At 36.3% G+C, this 25,448-nt stretch overlaps 1 protein-coding gene across 1 annotated transcript in view; it reads left to right on the top strand.

The window, feature by feature from the left end:
* The window catches only part of LOC138381833 (uncharacterized protein C8orf34-like), a 159,601-nt gene that overhangs the window by 112,096 nt on the left and 22,057 nt on the right, over positions 1–25,448 (top strand). The window contains 1 exon segment of the mRNA XM_069466418.1: positions 5,180–5,208. Coding sequence (XP_069322519.1) covers positions 5,180–5,208 — 29 coding nt within the window.

Genomic DNA, 25,448 nt, shown 5'->3' with positions numbered 1-25,448 from the left:
GTCATTTAGTGGGAGAGGCGGGATTTTTTTGGTCATTTTCATTTGGTTAGTTTTAATTTCTTGTAAATGTGTGTGTGTGTGTGTGTGTGTGAGAGAGAGAGACAGAAAGAATATGTGTGTGTATGTGTAATGGTTTGTAGGGTGTTAAGAGGAAGCCAAAGTAAAGAACTTGCAGATTCAGGAGAGAGAGAGAGAAGGTAATAGATGGAGCCAATACCTGGGAAGTGTGGTTGGGGATGAAGCCAAGAAAACAAGCATGGAAACGGGAATTCCTAGGAGAAGGGACGCTTTGTCCTCTGAGACTGGAGAGAGCAATGTCAATGATCTTTTGAGGGGGAGGCTGGGTCAGGACGTCCAGGGAGTTCAAATCTGATAGTTTCAAATTTTTTAGGATATTTAAAGCTGAGGTCCTTTACAGTAAGCAAAACGAAAGGAGAAGATGGGTAGAGGGGCCTGATGAAAACCAACACCATTTGGAACTGTCCTTGGAAAAATGAACAATCCAATTAACCAAGGATAAAAATTGGTATGTGTTTCTAGAGTAGGGGTCAGCAAATTATGGCCCATGGGCCAAATCCAACCTGTGGCTTGTTTTTGTGGCCCATGTTCTAAGCATGATTCTTACATTTTTAAAGCTATTAAAGTTGTCAAGGAAAAAAAAGACAATAAGAATGTATAAATATGATACGGGCCTTATGTGGCTTACAAAACCTAAAATGTTTGCTATTTAGCCCGTTAGAGAAAGTTTTGCCAGCTTTTGTTCTAGGGTAACCAACTGAGTGTAGAATCCCTCATGGTCTAACAGGAATTCCCTTTGCTCTAAAAGCAGTTAGCTGTCTGTTTAAAGAGTGCTTTAATTGACTCGTCAGGTAGGTTGATCACCCATTGTTGATATGGGGGACACCCATACAGGTATTTGCCTTAACATTATTCACTGTACTGGGTGGTGCTGGAAGCCCTATTTTGTAACGTTTGTCAATTTCTGTGGTGAAAGCACTCCCACTATGGCTAATTTCAAGCTACTGATGTGACATTATTGAATGAGGCATAGGGAGAGAATGTACGGAGTTTGTTTTCACAAGCCAGTGTGGGCCAGCTCTGGTGCAAAACTCATATTTCTAAGTTACATATTCTATTATTTTATTCTATTATATATAATTGTATATATTTTATTCCACAATTGAACAAAAGGATTTTCCAAGAGGAAAAACTGGGGGAGTCTAAGTATCTACATTACAATATCACTGGGCTTTTTTCCAATAGGGAAATAGATTTTAGAGAAATAGTACCATTTCATGCCATACGAATTTTCTGACCTACTTTTGTGAACTGAATTACTAAACTGACTAAGGTGTAGAGAATCGTGAAGTTGCTGCTTCAGTGGAAGCTATTGCCTATAGCTTCAACTTGATTCTAACTCTAGGGTGGAGCTGATTCCTGGGAAGATGGACGTCTTGGTGAAGGCCATAGCTCTTGTTTCCCTGATATAATGCGATTCAAATGTGCAAATGTGAGAAATGTATTTCAGAATGAAATTTTGGTACGAGTGAGACCTCTTTGGAGATTAGAATAAATGGAAAGGCCCATAAATTGAAGGACACAAATAAAAGCCCTCCAGATAGGTTTTCACTGCAGCAAAATGAGAAAATCTACTTCTGCCATGCCTGTGGGAACCCTTGCTTCTTTATCTAGAAAAGAAGCTCAGTCTCTGAAAGAATTCATTTTTCCCATTTCTTCCAGGCAGCTCACTCCTGCAGTTAGACACCATCACTACCCTAAGCCACATGTCTTTGGCTACTCTGATAGGACATTTGTTTAAGCTCTCAGTTTGACTTTCAGTAGGACCACATACTCCAGTGTACATCAAGAGTCCCACACTCAAATCGTGGGCCTTCTTTTCTTATAACACATCATAGTAACCCACCACGTTTTTTCTTGCATGTTTTCTATTTACTGCAGATCCCCAGTCTCTATAAACTTTAAAAATCTCAATTTAAAATATGATAGCTTTTAAAAGTTAATGAAATCCCTAAAAGTTGTTAAAATCTCTTCTCAGGGAGTAACTGTGGACATTCTGCTAGACACTAGGAAAAATATCTTGGTGACTCAGTGTAAGTGGTTCCCATTGGAGTTTCATGCTGCTGTGAAGAAGCATTTCATTAACATTCTTTCAACGGCTTTTAATCAGTTTAAGCTTTGATTAAATATGAAATAAGGAAAGAAAATACCCTAGGCAATTTAACACTGATAATAGAAGGCTGAAGGAATTGTATATAATAGAGTGGGGATTTATTTGGATAATTTCTTAAGCAAAGTCATCAAAATATGTAAATTTTACAAGAATATGATAATAAGTATTTGAACAATATATGGTCGGACCGAAGAGTTGAAATAATTAAAGGCATAAATCTTTTCCCAAACCAAGTTTTCCATTTAACTCGTTTGAGTTTTATTCTGGAGCCCATTGCTTCTTAGTACTGAAATATATCTTCAAAGCAACGTTTCTCTTCAGCTCCATTTTCCACTGCTAAAATTTTCTAGCCCTGAAAAGAGCTCATTATGCTTGCTGATATTAAAAGGACCTACCTAGCCCCTGCATAATGTGCAAGTACTGTGGGACATACATTTTGACTACTCACAGGTTTTTTGACTTACTTATCAGTTCTTGGCTACTTCCTAGATAAGTGATGAATTGCCACTATCTTTATGAATAATGGATTCATAAATCTGAGGTGTGAAAGAAATTTAAAGATCAACTGATAGCCTTCTAAAAAGTGAATGAGAGAGCTCTTTTTGCAGCTCTAAGAGCATTAATGCAGCAAGTTAAAAGAATAAGGAGAGCTTCAAAAATTCAAAACAATTCAATCATGGCTTATTTAATTCCAGACATCTAAATTTTATGACTTTGGATGAGAAAGAGAATTTTGTTTCACATTATCTACACTTCCTCTCTCCTTTAAAATAGATTAAGTCCTTAAAATATTTATATTTAAGATATTCAGTGTTAATCTTGAATTCATAATGGAAAGGCACATTTTTGAGGAATAGTGTTAAATGTAAATATAAGCATTTAACACATATATTTGGCTTTTATAAACTGGAATAATGTATTTTAAATCTGCTGTAGACTGTGATATAAACCATTTGGTAGGCCATAAGTTTCCTAAAATTTTCTTAAAATCTGAGTTATTCTAAATGACCATATGTAATTCTATATATTTTTTAAGCCCAAACATTCATACATGTGTTAGACCTTTAAAAATGTTTATGATTGTCCAGAAAGCTCTGGTATCTCTTCTCTGTCTCATGTCCGCCCCCCCCACCCCCCCCCCCGACTGTGATACCATTATATCTCAGAGTTCCTCACCACGGTACACTCAGCAGTGGTACAGCCCAGCTCTAACGCTAGCGCTCCATGAATCCTTCTCTCCTTGAATTGTTTGAAGACACTACTTTCATAATACAGCAAATCCTTGAATAATTGTTAACCTTGTTTAACCTTAGGTCACCCAAAATCCCTGAAGTGGTAGTTAGACTCTCTTTTAGTACAGTGACACAACAATTCTTAGTTACCAATTACTTTTACCATAAAAAAAAAAAAAAAAAGAATTTCATAGAATATTGAAGAATGCACCCCAAATATGCCTGTATTTCTAATTTTTTCTACAAGGGGAAGAATGGTACCATTTACTGAGATGAAGTAGCACATATTTTTTTCGGCTATGTGTATGATTGATTCATTAGGTTAGTGGAGGGGAGATGATGTAGGAACCAGTAAAGTGCCTTCTGCACCCTCTACCGACAGCGGAGGGGATCCAAATCCTGGAATAGGCTCCTTATTCAGGTTTATTTTCCTGAGACTATTTTCAGGTTCTTTTCCAACTCAGTTTGTTCTTTCCTGCTCTTTATAGTCTGCTGAACTTCAGTTTCAAATCCCGTTCTTGTTTTCTCTCTGTACCCTTCAAACTTTAGACCTTTCCTTGTTTCTTGGTCCATCCCCCACTGGGGTTTGATGCCAGCTGCCGTTTGCTGTGTGCCCAGACCTGAAGGCCCCGCCTGCTCCAATGTCCATGGTGCCTATGTTCAGCCCCAGGCACACCGCTGTTCAAAAGACAAAAAAAGAGAGAGAGAGAGAGTGAGTTGGGAGGATGATGTCTTTAGTTTGACATGTTGAAGTTGAAATGACCACAGGAATTCAACACCTGGCTCAGGAAGAAAGTCTGGGCTGGCAGTAAAGATGTGCTGGTCGCTACCATATGGAGAAAAAAGAAAAGTCAATAGTATGGGTCAGATTATCAAGGAAAGTATGTCAAGTGAGAGGAAAAGACATCTCAGCAAAGAGCGCTTGACATTTCTGGAAAAGATGTTTTCTCCCACCAAAAAGAGAATTCCTATAAAGAAGACAAAGAAGGAGAAGAGGAAAGAGAAGACGGCATTTCAAAAAAGGAAGTGAGGTTGACAGAGTCTGCCATCACGGAGAAATAAATTAAGGACATAAACTCTTCATATTGCTGACTTAGAATAACTGTGGAGGGATGATAAAAACACAACTGAGACCCATGTGCAGGGAAGAATCTGTGGATGGCAAGAGAGGAACTTGTGAGCAGGAACCGTTTAAGCATTGGCTCAAGAAGCTGTCAACCTCAGGGACTGTGGGACAAATTCCTTAAGTTCTCTAGTCTATTTCTTCATCCACAAAAGAAATAAATTGAAATAAGTGATCTTTAAGCCCCAGTCTGCCTTAATATTTAATCACTGTAGTACTCTAAATCCATTCTTAAGAAGGAGCAAAATGGTAACAGGCTAAGTTGTACTTGATCATTTGTCATCATAACATAAAGACAGGATCTCTACAATTGTCTTTGCAAGTTTGCTCTGCCTATAACAATATACAAGAAATATGGTACTTCCTTGTACCATATTATGTAAATTATTGATTTTGGATTTTTTTTGTTGCATCATTTGCATTGTTCCAGCAGTTCATGGCTCTCATAGTTGTCTTAAATTCCTAATTTGTTTTCATTGGTAAAAAGGATATGACACATTATTTTGAAGCACTAATAAAAAATAGAATAGGACATGCACTAATTTTACAAATAGAACTTTTGTTTTTATTTTTAACATTAGGTTACTAAAGATTGCTTCTAAAACATTTTTATAAATTTTTCTTGACTTCCAGGTATTGCAATTTCAGATGAACTCGATAAGGTAAGTTGAACTATATATCTAATGAAAAGAAAATGTAGAGCTTATGTTTTAATCTCCTGCCTAAAACTCAAACGTTTCTGGAACATATAAAATATTCAGATATAATTTATTTCGTGCTAACGTTTTAAAACTTTCAAAGTTTTATGCTTCGATTCTTTTATGAAAGTTATTGCATTAAATATATGTCACTACTTTTTTGAGTCAAGGCTTTTAGAATTTGGTTAGAGAAAATGGAATCACTGTAATTGCTGAATCACCAAATTAAAGAATACAAACTAATAACATTATATCATGTAAATTATTTTATTCTGCCTGTAGCTAAATGATGATGATGATGATAATGATATGGAAGACACTTGTACTTTTCTGTGGTTTCCCCTTTGGAAACATTACTCGATAAGGGCTTTTTGTTTGTTTGTTTTAATTTTCCAAGATGTCAAAAGAATATGATGGTGCTCTGAACTGGGGTGATAGTTGCAAAGGTGGTGAGAAGTGGTATGATTAGGGGTATATTTTAACAGGAGTGTCAGTGGACCTTGCTAATGGGTTGGATATGGGGAGTTGTAGAAAAAATCAGTTAATGACGATTCCTGGGTTTGGGAGATGAGCAGGTAGGTCAACTGTGGTACCATTTACCAAAATTGAAAAAACTAGGAAAAAAGCAAATTTGTCAGGTTGAGATAGCATTGAGAGTTCTCTTTTGGACTGTTTATTTTGAGTTGTCTATTAAATGTGTTTATATGAGTTATTGTTTATGTGAGAGATTTGATTTAGAGCTATACATTTAGGAATTAATGAGGAAAAAGTCTCAATTTTTTGGTCTCAGAACCCCTTTACATTCTTAAAAATTAGAGAGAACCCAAAGAGCTCTGATTTATGTGGATTATATCCATTAATATTAGATTCTTTTACTGATATTATATTGATATTAGATATGTAAACATGTTAGAAATCAAAACTGATAACAACTTTATATGTTTGTTCATTTAAAAATGACAGTGATAAACCATTACATCAACATAAATGGCATATTTATGAAAAAATACTTTGTTTTCTAAAATAAAATATTAGTAAGAAAGTTACATTGTTTAGATTTTTGAAAATCTAATGTCTGGCTTAATCAAAAAGTCTGCATTTTCATATCTGCTTCTGCATTCAATCTGTTGTGATATGTTGTTTTGGCTGAAAACAAAAATCTATCACTCAATGTTTAGTTAGAAGGGGAGAAGCACCTAGAAATACCCATCATCAACATTTGGTGATCATGGGTACAAATATCTTTCGGAACAGAAAAAATATTGAAATTTGTCTTGGTGGCTAGATATATACATAGAAAGAAACTGATGGGCAGTATTGTACAGGTAAGATATCCCATCTCCAAAATTCTTGGGACCAGAAACGTTTTGGATTTCAGATTGTTTTTGTTGGATTATGGAATATTTGCACATACATAATGAGATATCTTGGGGATGTCTCCCAAGTGTAAACATGAAATTCATTTATGTTTCATTGACACCTCATACACATAGCCTCAAGGTAATTTTATACAATATTTTTAATAATTTTGTGCATGAAACAAAGTTTTGACTCCATTTTGATTGAGTGCGACCTGTCACAGGAGGTCAGGTATGGCATTTTCCACTTGTGGCATCATGTCAGTGCTCAAAAATTTTGGATTTTGGAGCATTTCAGATTTCAGACTTTCAGATTAGGGATACTTAACATGTATAAAAAAACGGGATCATATAAATCCTGATGTTAAAGTTAGTGTTCTTCTACTTCAAATATGAATACACCTCTGGGTTTTGTACCATGAAAAATGTATTGCTGAATCACCAAAAACATAGATAAAATTCATGACTATATGCTTAAATATGAATTCCCTTTAATAAACCATGATAATATTTTAAAATTATTTTAATCTGTGTGCTAACTCCATGCAAAACTCCCTGTTGAGTGTGCACAGCAAGTGCAGTAGGAGGTAAGTGTGCTCTCCTGGTTTGGTCCTGCTTTTCTAGTCCTCTGCGTGTTCCTCCTTGTCTCGCCCCAGCTGGGCTCCTTCTTATGCCATGACCTTCCCTGCGATTTGCAGTATTAATAATCCATTTTCTTGCAGTTATGGTCTATGTTCATTTTAAGAAAAAGATACAGTCATCACCATTTCTAGGTTCATTTGCTCCTTCCGATGTATTCTGCAAAAGCCTGGCTGGCTGAGCCATAAATGAACTTGTATGGGGTTGTTACTTTTCTTGGCTCCCGTCCATCCCTTTTTTCTGTGCTCACTTGCAGCGGCATTGGTGTCCACACACCTTTTCTGGTGAGCTAAAGAACTTTAATTATTCTTTGAACTGAAGTGGATTTAGCTCTCACTGGATAAATTATGGATGCCCTGACACTTGGTTAATATCATTCTTAGGACACAGCCTCCCCCTCAGACCCTCTCTTCCCAGCACTAGCTCAGGAAAGTGTCCATTTAACTAAATTGCATGACACTTGTGATTTTCATTTACTTACCTTATATTTCAATTTTTTTTTTTTTTTTTTTTTTTTTTTTTTTTGGAGACAGGGTCTCACTCGGTCTCCCAGGCTAGAGTAGTGGCATCACCATAACGCACAGCAACCTCAAACTCCTGGGCTCAAGTGATCCTCTCGCCTCAGCCTCCTAGAGTGCTAGGATTACAGGCATGAGCCACTGTACCTGGCCATAGTTCTATTTTGTAATACTTAATGGAAATTGCCAAATTTTATTGCACACTTATTATTTTTCATTTTTTATTGAGGAATATGCCAGTAGTTGCCATAAGTTTTTATTGAAAAAATATTTATGTCAGTGCAAAAAAATTGACCCCACTCTCACATCTCATTTTTAAGAGTGCTAGATAACAGAGAGAGGGATTGCAGGCTTGCAGAGCCATAGCCACCATCCTTTGCTTTCCCGGAGAGCATCCTTGCATGAGCGGGAGAGCCTGTCCCATAGCACCCTCTGGTGCCCACGAAGCTCACAGTCCCATCTGTTCCTGAGGAAGAAAAGGTAAATCTCAGGCAGCTAGCTACTAAAAAATTAGCTAATCAGAATGAGTTATAGTTTGTGTTCACTTGGTACATATATCTTTAATGTAATAATAAAAATAAATATAGCTCCTTCCATTTACTCTTCCCTTAACAATTTTGAGGATTCACTAAAAATATGTTTTTCTTAACCTTTACAAAATACAGATCTTTTGCTGTCATATTTTAGTTCAGTTATAATTTCATTGAGATCATTTTGTGACTTTTAAAGTTACTTTATGAATTTGAGAAAAGTAATAAGAATTAGTAATTCTATTTAAAATAAGGAAATAAAATAGAGAATAATGTTATTTTTAAGCTTTTTAAAAAATTGTAGGAACTCTATCAATTCTTTATTCAATAGTCTTTTCCTTTACCTTCCATTGCCATGGTATTCTTTTTCTATTGCTTCTATAACAAATTAAAACAACACAAAGTTATTATCTTAGAGCTCTGTAGCACAGAAGTTGAACATCAGTCTCCGTGAGGCAAACAAAATCAAGGTGGCATCCGGCCTGCCCTCCTTCCGTTCTAGAGGAAACCTGTTTCCTTGTCCTTTCCGGCATCTAGAGGCTGCCTGCATTCCTGAGTGTGGCCTTCTTGCCACATTTTTAAAGCCAGCAGCATCTTATCTCTCTTGGACTTCAGTCAGGAATGGCTCTCCCTGGTTATGGAATCTTGTTAGGTTGGGGCCACCTGGCTCATCTAGATAATTTCTTCATGTCAAGATCTTTAACCTTAATCATGTAAAGTCCCTTTTGCCTTGTAAAGTAACATAGTCACAGGTTCTGGAGCTCAGGACATGAACATCTTTGGGAAGCCATGATTTTGCCTACATAGCCATTATCCCAGTTCAGATGGTAGCACCTTTCCTATGTATATGTGTAATTCTTCAGGCTCCTGTGATTCCAGTTCATCCTTCAAAATGCCACATAGTAGATGTGGTTGGTGCCTGCCCAGCCTCCCTTCCCCAGCTTCACTTCTCTTCCCCTCCCTTCCCCTCCCTTCCACCGCTGTGAGTGCTGGGTGCTCAGGAGCTCACCCTCGTCCTGAGGTGAGCCATCCTGACCACAGGTGCTGGGTTCATCCTCAGCCAAAGATGGACTAAAATAAGGCTCCAGGCTGTCAGATGTCATTCAGCTTCCAGAGCTCTCTTTGGGATTGGGCTGTGAGCAGCCTTGAGCTGAACCCATCCCTCTGCCCAGCTTCTCCCGCTTCCCTCCCTCTTTTATAGGTTTCACTTGAGAGAACCCCTCAATAAGTCATTTTCTCAGCCCTTCCCTCTAGGGAGACCTACTTATGACATGACACCAGAGGAACCTTCTGAAAGCAGAATCCTGCTGAAAATAGTTTCTGGACTCTTTGCTACCTACCAAGTTAAGTCCAGATTTCTCTGACTAGAATTAACAGTCTCCGTGTTGTGGCACCCGTCTATATCTTACACTTCATTTCCCTCTTATATTCTATTCAGACTCTGCACTATGCTCAACAAGCAATAGGGTAAGGCAGCCCATTGGCTGCCCCACTTTTTAATACTACAGTACATCTAGGTCATACTTTTATTTACTGCCACATTTTTGGTTCATGTCTTTCTCTCCCCTTCTTCAACTGTTCTCCATCCTTCAAACTCCAGCCTCCCTAGTTACCCTGTAGAAAGTGATCTCACCTCCCACGACCTCTTGGAGATCACAGTTACTGCATCACCAGTGACACTTCCTGTCTCATATTTTGGGTAGTTGTTTTCACTGCCTCGAGAAGTAGCCCAGTGTTCTGAAAAAATCCACAGAAAAGCCTTGGGTGGGATCTTGGCTCCTGCCATTTACTAGCCATGTGGCCTTCAGGAAGTTATTTATAGATGCTGAGCTTTATTTTCCTTCTCTGTAAAATGTAGGTGGTTTTAGTAACTATTAAGAGTAACATCAGTTAATTTCCCACTGAAAAATAATTTTAGGTAGGTGGCAAAAATATCCATAATATAAAATATTTCAAAAGAATTATATGGGAAAAATCATTCCAATGACTTTTGAACAGACCATAGGAAAAATGTAGACCTCCTGCACAGAATGCAGTGGTAAGGTTCTGTATTACTGCTCCAGCTGGGCCATAATTGAGCTTTTTGCCACTCAGTGTCATTGCCATCCATAGGATCACAGCAAACCAGTTATTGTTGGAAACTAACCATTCCTGCTGCTGAACCCTAAGAAAATTATCTCCCATTTATCCTTATGAAGAAGATGCTGTGTTATGTAGGTAATGGTATCCTGAAAAATATTCTTACACTTCTGTGCATCAAAGCACACAATCAACACAGTGAAAAGGCAACCTGTGGAATGGGAGAAATTTTCACAAATTATATATCTGATAAGGAGTTAATGTCTAGAATATATAAAGAACTTCTATAACTCAACAACAACAACAACAAAAACTCAACGAAAAAATGTGCATAAGATTTGAATAGATATTTCTCCAAAGATGGATGATACAGAAATGACCAACAGGTATATAAAAAGATGTTTGATATCACTCATCATTAGAGAAATCCAAATCAAAACCGCAATAAAATGCTATTTCATAGTCATTAGAATGGTTACTATCAAAACAAAAACAAAAACAAAACAAAACATAAAATGGCAAGTTTTGGTAAGGATGTGAGGAAATTGGGACCCTTGTGCACTTTTGGTGGGGATGTAAAATGATGCAGCCACTATAGAAAACAGTGTAGCAATGCCTTAAAAGATTAAAAATAAAATTACCGTATGTATGCTAGAGTTTGAATGTTTGTGTCCCTCCAAAATTCATATTGAAACTTAATCTATCTCCACAATAGTACTAAAAAGTGGGGCCTTTAGGAGGTAATTAGGTCATGAGGGCAGGGAATAGTGCTCCTGTGAAAGTGCTTGAGGGAGCCTGTTTGGTCCTTCTGCTCAGTGTCCACCATGATCTGGACTTCCCAGCCTTCAGAATTGTGAGAAACACATGTCTATTATTTATAAATTGCCTGGTCTAGGGCATTTTGGCATAGCAGCAGGAATGGACATAGGCATGCTCAACCCATTGCTGCCACACCGGGGTCTGAAGACTGGCCTCCCTGGCAGTCTAGTCTCTGGCACATCTTCACCACAGCCTCCACTAATAGCCACAATCTAACCCACTCAAGAAATCACAGATATGACTAATGGTGTTTACAGCCAAAGAAATACAGAGACTATACTAGTGTGTACACCCAGAATAAAAGACAAAGTACGCTACATAGTCAACACCATAGATACATCTTTAGGAAAATGTCCTCCTAAAAGTAAGTTTAAAAAGTCAGTAAAAATATAAGAAGAACTGATTATTACACCAGATGTAGAGATATTAATGTATAAGGCATGGGAAACATGAAAAAGCAAGGAAATAGGATATCTCTAAAGGAAGACGATAATTCTCCAACAAAAGATCTTAATTAAAAACAAATATTTGAAATCCCAATAAAGAATTCAAAATATTGATTTTTAAAGGTGGTCAGTAAAATATAAGAGAATACTGAAAAATAATACAAGGTAATCAGTAAATAATCAGGATATGAATGAGAAATTTACCAAAAAGATATCTTGAAAAGAACCAAATAGAAATTCTGGAACTGAAGAATTCATTGAAGAAAATACAAAATACATTTGAAATCTTCAACAATAGACTAGATCAGGCAGAAGAAAGAGTCTCAGAACTTGAAGGTAAGTCTTTTTAAATAATTCAGTCAGAAGAAAATAAATAAGAATAAAAAAGAAGGCCGGGCAAGGTGGCTCACGCCTATAATCCTAGCACTCTGGGAGGCCAAGGTGAGTGGATCGCTCGAGGTTAGGAGTTCGAGACCAGCCTGAGCAAGAGCAAGACCTCGTCTGTACTAAAAACAGAAAGAAATTATCTGATCAACTAAAAATATATACAGAAAAAATTAGCCGGGCATGGTGGCGCATGCCTGTAGTCCCAGCTACTCGGGAGGCTGAGGCAGTAGGATCGCTTAAGCTGAGGAGTTTGAGGTTGCTGTGAGCTAGGCTGACACCATGGCACTCACTCTAGCCCGGGCAACAAAGTGAGACTCTGTCTCAAAAAAAAAAAAAAAAAAAAGAATAAAAAAGAATGAGCAAAGCCATTGTGACATTTGTGACAACCTAAAATGAACAAATTTATGAATTATTGGTATCTCTGAGAGCGAAGAAACAAAGAAAGGATTAAAAACCTATTTAACAAAATAATAGATGAAAACTCCCCATGTCTAGCAAGAGATTTAGATATTCAGATACAGGAAGCTCAATTATACCCAGGCAGATACAATGCAAAAATTCTTCCCCACTGCATGTTATAATTAGACTGTCTAAAGTCAAACCTAACCAGCAAATCCTAAAAACAGCAAGAGAAAAAAGCATCTAGTCACCAATAAGGGAAACCTCAACATACTAACAGTGGATTTCTTAGCAGAAAACTTACAGGCCAGAAGAGAACAGGATGATATATTCAAAGTGCCAAATTGAAAAAAAAAAAACAAAAAACAAAAAACAAATAAACTGTCACAAAAGTATACTGTACCTAACTAAGTTATCCTCCATAAATGAAAGATAAATAAAGTCATTCCCAAACAAATGCTGAAGGAATTCATTACCACAAGACCGGCCTTACAAGAAATGCTCAAGAAAGTCCTAAACCTAGAAATGAAAAGACAACATTTGCCATTGTGAAAACACATGAAAGTACAAAAGTCACTGGTAAAGTGATCATACAAGGGAAGAAGAGAAAGGACTCAAATGGAACTACTACAGAAATCCATCAAACCACAAGGAACAAACTAAAAGAGAAAAATAAACTATGAGGGATAATAAAACAGCCAGAAAAAGATTAACAATATGTTAGGAACAAAACTTTACATATCAATATGTGAAAAACTTGGAATAAAAACAGATTAAATTCTACTCTTAAAAGATACAGAATGGCTGAATTGCATTCTAATCACTTTCCATTATTTTTCAGAATTCTTGTATTTCACTGAGCTTCTTTAAAATCAACATATCCAGCTATAGCCTGCTTACCAGAAACTCATCTTATCATTAAAGATACACATAGACTGAAAGTAAAGGGATACAAAATGATATTCCATGCAAACAGAAACCAAATCAAGCAGTACTAACTATACTTAGATAAAACAGACTTTAAATCAACAAAAGTAAAAAGAAACAACTGCAGAATATACATTCTTTCAATAGCACATGGAACATTCTCTGGAATAGACCATGTGTTAGGCCACAAAACAAGTCTCCATACATTTTTAAAAATCTAAATAATATCAAATATCTTCTCAGACCACAGTGGAATAAAACTAGAAATTGATACCAGCAAGAATTCTGGAAACTATACAAATATGTGGAAATTAAACAACATGCTCCTGAATGACCATTGTGTCAACAAAGAAATTAAGATGGAAATAAAAAAAAATTATTGAAACATGAAAATGGAAACATAACATACCAAAACCTGTAGGATACAGAAAAAGGAGTGCAAAGAGGGAAGTTTATAGCATTAAATGCCTACGTAAAAAACTATAAAGATTACAAACTAACAAACTAACAATGCACCTGAAGGAACTGGAAAAGAACAAACTGAAACCAAAATTAGCAGAAGAAAAGAAATAATAAAAATCAGAGCAGAACTAAATGAAATACAGGCTAAAGAAACAATACATGTAAAAAAAAAAACAAAAAAACGGCAGACTAGAAGCAGCCTGCCACCATGCCACTCTCAAAGAAAAGTGAAAATTGCAGGCAAGTGCCTACGTACAGATTGCTCTTCTTGGAAAGAACAGTGTGAAATCACAGAGAAGCAACACAGGACGCTCAGGGTGGGAAAAAAAAGAAAAAAAAACGTGACAGGATGATACATTTGACAAGATCAAAGTATATGTGGGGAAGAATAGGATGATAGAGTGCTGGAGTGCCACACGCACCCCACCGGCACTATGGCCAAGTTGTGAGAGGGTTCCCTCCACTGCCGAAGACCTCTATCTGGATGGACCAGGGTCCTGCCTAGTGTCTGTGTGGAGTTCTTGCACCAGACAACAGGCACAGTGGGGATTGGGCAACAGCTAAAGCAATCCTGAGCTCTCAAGTGCATGGCACCAGGTTAGCGTGGGACTCAGCTTTGTCTTGGAGGCCTTCATAGCCCTCCTCCACCAGGCTGGGTAGGGAGCAGACTAACTGGAGGCTCCCCTGAACCATGCGCTGTGACTGGAAGCCAAGTACTCCCCCTTACAGCGCAACGGGATCTGAACGTGGGCATTGACTGAGGTGCTGCAGGCTCTGATCTGAGAGGCTTTGGGCAACTGCTTCAGCAGGTTCTGGGAGAGGTGGGGAGAACTCTGCAGCCCCTAGGCCACTGGAACTGACCTCCACCCATGTGGCTTGGCATCTGTGCAGTCCCCAAGCCTTTTGGCCCCGACTCCACTCTCCAGGTCCCAACTGCCTCCCACCTGCTCAGCCCTGACCCCATCCTCCAGGTTGGATCAACCCTGCCACCAACATGGCCCTGCTTCCAACTTTGTCACCCTGCTCAGAACTGCAATTCTGGCTCCTCCTCAGTCCTAGCTCTGAGACTCTCACATAGGAGACCGAGGCTCCACCTCTGTGCCTCCAGAGCTCCCGCCAGGCTGAAGAGACTTCCCCCAAGATTCTAGCTCTGCACATAGGTCCCAAGACCCCACCCTGGAGCTTCCACCATTGCTGCAGGAGGCAGAACTGTTCCAAAGTCCAATGCCCTGCAAGGAACTCCCCAGCCTTGAGCCACCAGTACACTGGGACCTGGTTTGAGCAAATACCCATGGTCCAGGAAACCATGACCACTTCCTAGGTAGCCTCACCCAGCTGTTAGTCTCACCTCTGCAGGGAGACCCTGGGCAGAGCAATCCTCACAACACCACCATCAGTGAAGAGGGTCTCACTCAGCTCCCATCTCAACATCCTACAACTATCTGTTGAACAACCCAACACAAACAGCATCCAGCACAGCCTTGAACGGAAGAAATCAGAAGCAAACAGAACAAATCAGAACAGCTGTGTTACAGGCTTCTAGTGCACATACCCCTTCTCTGCTGCATCACCATTCCAGAGTGGTGGGGGTGGGGGGGAGCACCATCTAGGGACCTCCCCTTCTTCTCATTAAGCAGGAGAGTTCCCAGCAAAGAATAGGTGCTATGAAAACCTGTTAGCTTTGAATCTAGAATAGAGTTTCAGATGAGAAGAAACCAGCAGAAGAACCCTGGCAACATGAAAAATCAAAACAGATTGACACTGCCAAGGTATCACAATGGAGCTACAATAGTGAACTCCAACTACAGGGAAATTGTTGAAATGACAGAAGTGGAATTCAGAATATTGATGGCAAATAAGATGAATGGAATTGAAGAGAAAGTTGAAAACCAACAAAAATAAGCAAAAAAAAAAAAAAAATCAGGAAATTAATGAAAAAATCACTAGGGAGCTAGACAACACAAGGAAGGATATAATAGAACTTAAAGAAATGAAAGAGTCATTTAGGGAATTTCAAAATACAGCAGAAAGCTTTAGCAACAGACTAAACCAAGGAGAAGAAAGAAAGAATCTCAGAGCTTGAAGACAAGGGTCTTGAGCTAACCCAGTCACTTAAAGAGGCAGAGAAGAGAACAGAAAAGGCAGAGCAATCACTTAGAGAGATATGGGACTATGTGAAGTGAACTAACATACGAATTATAGATATCCCTGAGGGAGAAGAAGAACTCTTAGATTTGATAAGTGAATTCAGTAAAATTGCAGGATACAAAATCAACATACAAAAATTAATAGCATTTCTATACACCATCTAACAGAGAAAGAAATCAAGAAGGCAATCCAATTTACAATAGCTGCAAAAAAAAAAAATAATAAATAAAACAAAAACAAAAAACCTAGAAGTAAATTTAACCAACGAAGTGAAGAATCTTTACAAGGAAAACTACAAAACACTGATGAAAGAAATTGAAGATGACACAAACAAATGGAAAAACATCCCATGCTCATGGGTTGGAAGGATTAATATTGCTAAAACGACCATATTGCCTAAAGCAATCTACAGAGGCAGTGCAATCCCCATCAAAATACCAAGTCATTCTTCACAGAATTATTAAAAAAAAATTCTAAAATTCGTGGAACCAAAAAAGACCCTGAATAGCCAAAGAAATCTTGAGCAAAAAGGACAAACCTGTAGGCATCACATAACCTGACTTCAAAATATATTATAAGACTATAGTAAACAAAACAGCATAGTGTTGGTATAAAAAGGACACCTAGATGAATGGAACAGGATAGAGAACCAGAAATAAATTCACATATTTACAGCCAACTGATCTTCAACAAAGCCCAGAAGAATTTACACTGGGGAAAGGACATCCTCTTTAATAAATGATACTGGGAAAATTGAATAGCTACATGCAGAAGAATGAAACTATACTCCTATCTCTCACCATATACACAAATCAACTCAAAATGGATTATAGACTTAGATGTAAGTCCTCAAGCTGTAAAAATATTAGAAGAAAATCTATAGAAAACTCTCCTGGACATTGTTCTAGGCAAAGAATTTATGATTATTACCTCAAAAGCACAGGCAAAAAATTAAAAAAATAGACAAATGGGACTTAGTCAAACTAAAAAGCATCTGTCTAGCAAAAACATATAATCAACAGAGTGAACAGGAGAAAATATTTGCAAATTATGCATCTGATAGGGAACAAATATCTAGAACATACAGAGAATTCAAACAACTCAACAGGAAAAAAACAAATATTCCCACTAAAAAGTGGGGAAAGGACATGAATAGACATTTCTCAAAAGAAGACATACAAATGGCCAATAGGTATATGAAACAAGGCTTAACATTACTAATCATCAGAGAAATGCAAATCAAAACCACAATGAGATATCATTCTAACCCAGTCAGAATGGCTATTACTAAAAAGACAAAGAACAGATGTTGGTGAGAAAACAGTGAAAAGGGAAATATTATACACTGTTGGTGGGTATATAAACTAGTAAATCCACTATGGAAAACATTATGGAGATTTCTCAAAAAACTAATAATAGAATTATAATTCAATCAATCAATCCCATTACTGGGTATCTACTCAAAGAAAAAGAAAATATATCAAAGGTATACCTGCACTTGCATGTTTATTGCAGTGCCATTCATAATAGCAAAGGTATGGAATCAATGTAAGTGCCCATCAGTGGATGAATGGGTAAAGAAAATATGTATATATACACAATGGAATACTATTCAGCCATAAAAAGAAGAAATCAAGTCATTTGCAGCAACATAGATAGATTGGTGGTCTTTCTCTTAAGTGTAATAAGCCAAGCAGAAAAAGACAAATATTGCCATGTTCTCACTTTTATGTGGGGCCAAAAAATTTGAACACATGGAGGTAGAGAGTGGAAAAATAGAAAACAGAGACTGAGAAGGTTGAGTGGGGGAGAGAGGGGAGGATAGAGAGAAGTGAGTTAAAGGGTACAAGCATACAGTACGGTAGAAGGAGTAAGTTTAATGTTTGACAGCAGAGCAAGATGACTATTCTTAACAGAAATGTATTGTACTCAGATGATGGATAACCTAAAAGCCCTGACTTGATCACTATCTAGTATATACATATAACAAAATTTCACATGTACCCCATAAATTTGAAGAAATTTAAAAAATCACTGTTTAAAAAAAGAAATACTGCTCTCTTTAGCTCTTGTTATTAAAGTGTGGTGAATGGTAGTGAGTTTGTGTTTCTAGTCCTTGGATCTTTAAATAGGTTAATAATAATAGATATAAAAACAATAATGTACTATTTAGTGTATACTATTTTCTAGACCCTGAGCTAAGCATTTTATATAGATTATGCCATTTTATCCTAATAAAAAATAGCCAACATTTATTGAGAATTTACTGTGTGTCAGATGGTATTCTAACTTATTTACCTGTGTTATCTCATTTAATATTTACTAATTCCTTAGGAAATAAGGAATATTATCTATATTTGACTGATGATAAAATTGGGACACAGAAAAGTTAATAAACTTACCAGAAGTCACATAAATAGAAAACAGAAGAAGTGGAACACAAACCAAAGCAAATTATCTCCAGAGCCTATGCTCTTAGCAATTATACCATATTTATGAAATAGGTACTATTACTGACCAATTTAATAGATAGAATAACAGATGCTCTTTGAGTTTTATAAGCTCCCCTTAGTCTTATAGTAAGTGGAAGAACTGGAACTCAAACCAACCCAGACTGCTACTATTCCAGAGTCTATACTCTCAACCTCTGCAATGAGTTGTGCCATTCATTACATTTCCTATCATAGTGCCTGGTGCAGAATAGTCACTCAATTAATAATTGGTATTTTTATTATTAGAGACTTTTTGTTCACAGTGCCTACTATTGGACAGCCTATAATAAGTTTTGGTAAATAATTGCTAAATAAATAACTCGGCAGAACTTACCAAAAACTTATTTCTCTGTTTAAATTATTCTACCTTTTGTGGCCTTTTTCCATTTTTTTCATCATCAAGATATTTTCTTTGTTATTCTGTTACACTAAGAGCTCTGGCTGTTTTCCTATGGTAGTTACCTAGAAAGAGAATTGACAGTGTAGTGTTCATTCTCACAAATAATGCTTTACCATGAAAGTTTAATATATATAAGACCATGTACAAAACTCAATAGGCAGATCAGGAAAAACTATTTATCAAACACATAGTACAACATGTACTGCACTAAGTGCTTTAAATACACATTCTCACTTACACTCTCAATAACCTCTTCAAAAGCTCTCATTGTGTCCATTTTACACATACGAAAATTGAAGCCCAAAGAGTTTGGCAACTTGAGCAAGTTTAAGATACAGAAATTGTATGGTAGAACTCAGATTTGAGCACAAATTTAACTCTAAAGCCCATTTGCTTAATCACTAATGCCCTACTAAAAAGTTACGAAGCTCAAAAAGAGACTATTTAAATTATTTCAGACTGGCTATATGTGTACCATTGAAATCCAGTGCAGACATGGTGTGCCATGAGCTGTCAGGCCGCTTGGTGGTTGCCTCGCTGAGTATACCAGTGGAAGGGGTGGATCTTAACTCTTCCTCCTAAGTAAGGATGTCTTATGGACAGATAGCTTTGTTTTGCTATACTATTTGCTTTCTATTTTTGTTAATTTCTCCCCAGGCAAACAAATCTAGATTATATTGCTTTTTTCATCACTAATTGGAAGATGGTTTGGGGATTTTCTGTATGTAGCCGGGCATACGTAAATTGCTGTGATCCTTTTGTCTTGCTGCTGTGTTCTAGAATCGTTTGCCCCCCACACACACCTGGCCTACATGTGCGTCACATGATATTTTTGGCCATAGGGAAAACTCTGTAGAACTGCTTTATAGGCCATGTTGGTCATATGCTTGACTTTTAATAGGCAGCAGTTATAATATTAAGGAAGATAGCCATGTACGTTTTGCTATATGTTCTCCCTGTATAGTTGTTGTTTGTGTTTATTTTAAACACCTGTCTCTCAAAAATAAAAGATGTGAAGTGATAGTCAAAGAAAATTATTTGCTGTTTACATCACAGACAAAATCCAATATTCCTAATTATAGGGAGCTTCTAAAAATAGAGAATAAAGGGACTTTAATTCTACTACAAATGAGCCATGTTAGGAGATTCTTCACAGAAAAAAAAATTCTTTTTAAGTGAAAGTTAAACATCACTGCTCATCTATCTGCTTTAAAAAAAACCTTCAAGTTTGTCAAAATACTCTGTGGTGAGGCTCTGGGGTAACAGGCACTTTTACACATTGCTATTGGGAAGGCAAAATGGTACAAACACTATGCAGGGAAATTTTGCAATATCTACAACATTATATGTGCAATTATTCTTTGTTTAAGAGTCTATACTTTGAGTTTATTCCAAGAACACACTGGAGAAATATGAAAAGTCCTGTACATGTGGTTATATATTGTCATACTATTTTAATAGCAAAAGAGTAGAAAACACCAAATGTCCAGTAAAAAAAATAACTGGATAAGTTACAGTACCACCACACAATAGAGTACTATACAGCTATAAACATGAAAGAATATCTGTATATATTGTGGAATAATCCTTGGATATGTTGTTAAATAAAAAAGGCAAGGAGAAGAAATGTGTTTGTTGGGTGCTATTATTTAAGTAAATGTAATGAAAACATACATACATATTTGCTTATATTATAATCAAAACAACAATAGAAAAACCAGTCCTACCATAAAACACACACAAACACATGCACACACACATATACACACACCAAATTGTTTTTGAAAGTTACCTTTGGCAGAAGGGAAGGTGTAGACAGTAGAAATAAGGAAAGGTATAGAGAGGAGAGGATACGTATACAATCTTGACTTCTTAGAATTTTGAATATTTGACTTTGGAACCACTTAAATATTTTATATAATTTTTAAACAAAGTTAAATCTTAAAACAATAATTTCACATAGTCAAAGGCAAATGAAACAAATCAGCACAACTGTGTTTTGGTGTGATGACATAAACACACTGAAATGAATTACTACAAGTCATAATCAGCAGAGTGATTTGAATGTCTCTCTGGTGGGATGTACTCTAAGGACAGAGAGAACAGCAATACATTCTTAAACTGTTTTTCAGTAATCATGTTGTTAATGGTAGTGTTGTACTATGATGAGACTTGTATGTATGATTTGTGTGATATCCCAAAGAAGCAATTATCTTGGTGTCCTTAAGAACTAGAATTTTTGGCACAGCGGAAAGGAAATACATATGTAAGATCAATAAGTTTAAGTAAAAATTCTATTATACTGATTTAAAATTGGAAGTATCATTAAGAACTCAGTAGTTTTTATCTTAAAAAATAAAATATACACTCCAATGCCAGTCAGCACAGCTGCAGCCCAGATATTGTTTTCTAAATGCCATTCTCTATTAAAAGAAACCAGGTTTCCTTGGAGAAAGGGCTGAGTCTAGGACTGCAACTGAGAAAGCAAAACTTGAGTCTGGAATATCTTTTAGGTCCAGAAAACAAAGACACATTCAAAGAATGATGAGATTTGTCAGAAAGACACAGGAGCCATCTTGTAGGGGCTCCTCCTGGTAAAATCTGAGAAAATTCAAGCACAAAAATAGATAATGGTAGTAATGTGGTGTAGCCCATGAAATAAAATAATAATCCCTAAGTCCATAAATGGGGAGAAGGAGAAGCACTTCCGCACAGTAGACTCTCAGCAAATAAATTTAGAAGGAATGATGGAATTAGAAAACCACAAATTGGGAACCATCATAGTAATTGATACAGGCAAAGGTAACAAAGGACATTAAAATTCATGGGTAAAATGTTGATGAATTCCAGGATATCTACGTAGTCTTAAAGTTACTCCCCAGAAGATACTTATTAATTAACAAGAGAAAAGTAGTCACTTTATACCAGAGAAACCTGGAAGATATCACCTTAACCAGGTGGTCAAGGTTATTACCATCAGTGAGAGAAAATCCAACATCTTGTGCCTTTTGATATGAAAAGAATATATCACTCCTGTGTTATTCTTTCCAAAAATGCATGACTTGAAAATAAACATAAGAAAACACTGGAAAAACACAAATTGGGGGACCTCCTAAAAAATAACCGGGCCATACTTTTCAAAAACACGTTCTTCAATGTCAAAAAAGACAGAAAACTCTTCCAGATTAAAGATTTTTAAACATTATGATTGAATGCCATGTGCAATCCAGAATTTTCTTTTGCCATTAGTAACATTATTCAGATAATTGAGGAAATTTAAGAAAGATTGGTACATGAGTATTGTATCAATATTAATTACTGAGTTTGATTATAACACTGTGATCATATAAGAAAATGTCCTATATTCTGAAGTGCTTAGGGACTAAAGAGCATCATATCTGCAGCTTACTTTCAAGTGGTTCTCGGGAAATTTTATATATATAAAGAAGAGAACACATATATATATGTGTGTGTGTGTATGTATGCACACATACACGTATATGAGAGAGTGAAAAATGATAAACCAAAATAACAACCAAATGATTATGGAAAATGTCATTCAACAATGTTAACATTATTACCTTAATAATTAACATTTGTGCAATCCAAGTGAAAGGTATACAGGAATTTTTGTGTTTTTTTTTTCTTTTTGCAACTTTTCTCTAAGTCTGAATTATCTAAAAATAAGGTATTTTGAAAATACCTATTTCTTAACTTTATCCACTGTTACCAACCCAATAGCAACTAGTACTCCTAGTGTCCAGATTCAAGTCTTTAAGTATTATTTCACATCAAAAGGAATCAACATTCCTTGTAATAATGGTTGATTCTAGGCCCATAGCAGGGAATGTACAAAAAGAGCCTGAAATAGCTGTCTTGTCATACCAGAAGGCAAGAACACTATCAAAGACTAAGATTGTGTCAAAAGAACTTAGGAGCCAGCTTAAATAGTCTCCCACAGGAAAGAGCTGAAACACTGAAACATGAGTAAGAATAAATAACTGCAATACAGTGAGCTATATCAAATATTTTTATATCTGCATGTTCATCCAAAAAACCCTTTCGTTAATAATCTTTGGAGGATATCAAAGTTATTATTTTTAAAAAATGGTCAAGGGAAAGAGAAAGAATCAAACATTTGATCTGCTTTTCCTATACAATTGTACTTCATTCCGAGTAACTAAATATTGGATGACAAGACATTTCTCCTTACAGAAGTATTCCAGTAAATATATGAATATTGAAATATAAAATTAGACAATCACCATTTGGCAATTGTTAGCAAATGAATGAATCTAAGTGTAATTATCAATCCTGCCAATATGACTGAAGAGGACATTATGTGCCTCCAGATGAAATTATAACCATTCTCTCTTAAGTAGTATTGGCAAAAATAAAATCAAAAGCAAACAAAAAATTTTAATCCAGATCTAACCACTAATTTACAGAAATTGCAAGGGGCAGAGGAACATTTCAAACCACATCACAGGGATGCAAAGGGAAAATAAAAGACTGGAAAACTTACAAGACAAAAAACTCAAAAAATTGCTTTTTTTACCAAAAAAAAAAAAAAGAGAGAGAAATGAAACAAAGTGAATCTATAGATCAAAAGAAATATAAAAGACTCAATCAGTTACAACATACAGAGTCTTTCTTAGAGCCTGACTTATGCAATGACAATTTACCTGAGATAACCAGGGACATTGGAAAACTAAGTAGATGTTTGTCGAATATTAAAGTATCATTAACTTATTCTTATGTATGGTAATAGTATTAATTTATTTACCAAATAATGTACTCTTTTCAGAAGTACCTTCTGGAAATTTACAAATGATATGATATGATATGATGAATGGGATTTGCTTTGACATAATCTGAGCAGGGAAGGGGAAGTGTGAAGGCATGTGGGGAAGATAAAGATGAGATGAGTTTACCCATGAGTTGGTAGTTGGTGGAAATGTGTGTGGGTACAAAGGGGTTTGTTTTATTTTTCTTTCCACTTTTGTATTAGTATGAAAATTTTCATAATAAAGAGTAAAAGGTTTTGGATTATGGATAGGAGGGTACAGAAGATAGGGAAGAAGAGGAGAAGGGCTAATACTGGGCACCTTTAGAGCTAGGAAGTATGCTAGGTGCTTTTCAATGTGCTGTTGGGTTTAGTTCTCGAAATGGTCCAATGAAGTGGTTATGCTTTTTCTGTTTTACATATAGGGAAACCAACACTAGAATGATTAAAGAATTTTCTTAAGATCTCAAAGCTAGTACTCGGTAGACCTGGAATAAATACTCACCTCCTGGGTTCTGATCTTTCATCTGTGTCACTCCAAATCCATTTACCATACTCCATCATGAAAGGGAAAAATCTGAAACTTGATTTAATGCATTATGTTAATAGCTTTATTGATATACAATTCACATATTGTAAAATACACCTTTTTAAAGTGTATCATTTAGTAGTTTTTAGTATATTCACAGAGTTGTGCAACCGTTGTCACCAGCTAAATTTAGAACATTTTCATCATTCCCCAAAGAAACTCTGTACCCATTAGCAAGTACTCCCCAGTCCCTCTAATCCCTCAGCCCCCGACAACCACTAATCTACTTTCTGTCTCTATAGATTTGCCTATTCTGGAAATTTCACATGAATGCAATCATACAGTATGTGACCTTTTGTCACTCTCTTCTTCATTTAGCATAATGTTTTCAAGGTCCGTCCATGTCGTAGTTTTTATCAGTGCTTCATTTCTTTTTATTTCTGAATAATATTCCATTGTATGACTATACCACATTTTATTTATTCATTCATAAGTTGATGGAGATTTGAGTAGTTTCCACTTTCCCGCTATTATAAATAATGTTTTTATGAATGTTTGTGTACAAGTTTTTGCATGGACATGTGTCTTCATTTCTTCTGGGTGTATACATAGGAATAGAAACACTGGGTCATATGGTATCTCTATGTGTACATTTTTGAGGAATTGCCAAATTGTTTTTTCCAGTTGCTACACCATTTTACATTCGTACCAGCAAGTGTGAGGGTTCCAGTTTCTTCATATCTTTGCCATCACTTGTTATTGTCTGTCTTTGAAATCAGCCATCCCCATGGGTGGGAAGTGGTATTTCATTGCAGTTTTGACTCACATTTCCCTAATGACTAATGATGTTGGTAATGCATTATTGGATATTGACTCATTTTTACTTAAATTTTATGTCATTCTTTCATTCACTCAACAAATGTTTATTGAGTACCTTCCATATGCCAGGACCTTAGAAAAGAAAAGATGAATTGACAGTTCATCTGTTGTAACTATAGGCAAGAATGTTAGTATGCTGGTGGGTTTGTTGGTGAGAAGATGAACAAATTCTCTTCTGATTGCTTTCATTTTCTCACTGAAATATTAAGCAACATAACAGCTGAGAATCACAAGGGAGAAAGGTGTCGAAGTTAACTGAGGAATGAGAATATATCTGAACCAAAAGAAAAAAAAATTATAACTAATTGGACTTGAATTAATCTAGCAAATATTTTTTTCCTTTAAAAATTATTATGAATATGACATGCATCAAAGTATGTACACAATAATATAATGAACACCTAGG

The sequence above is a fragment of the Eulemur rufifrons genome, chromosome 3, assembly GCF_041146395.1.
Source record: "Eulemur rufifrons isolate Redbay chromosome 3, OSU_ERuf_1, whole genome shotgun sequence".
Classification (NCBI taxonomy): Eukaryota; Metazoa; Chordata; class Mammalia; order Primates; family Lemuridae; genus Eulemur; species Eulemur rufifrons.
This window is presented reverse-complemented; position numbering and strand designations above follow the sequence as displayed.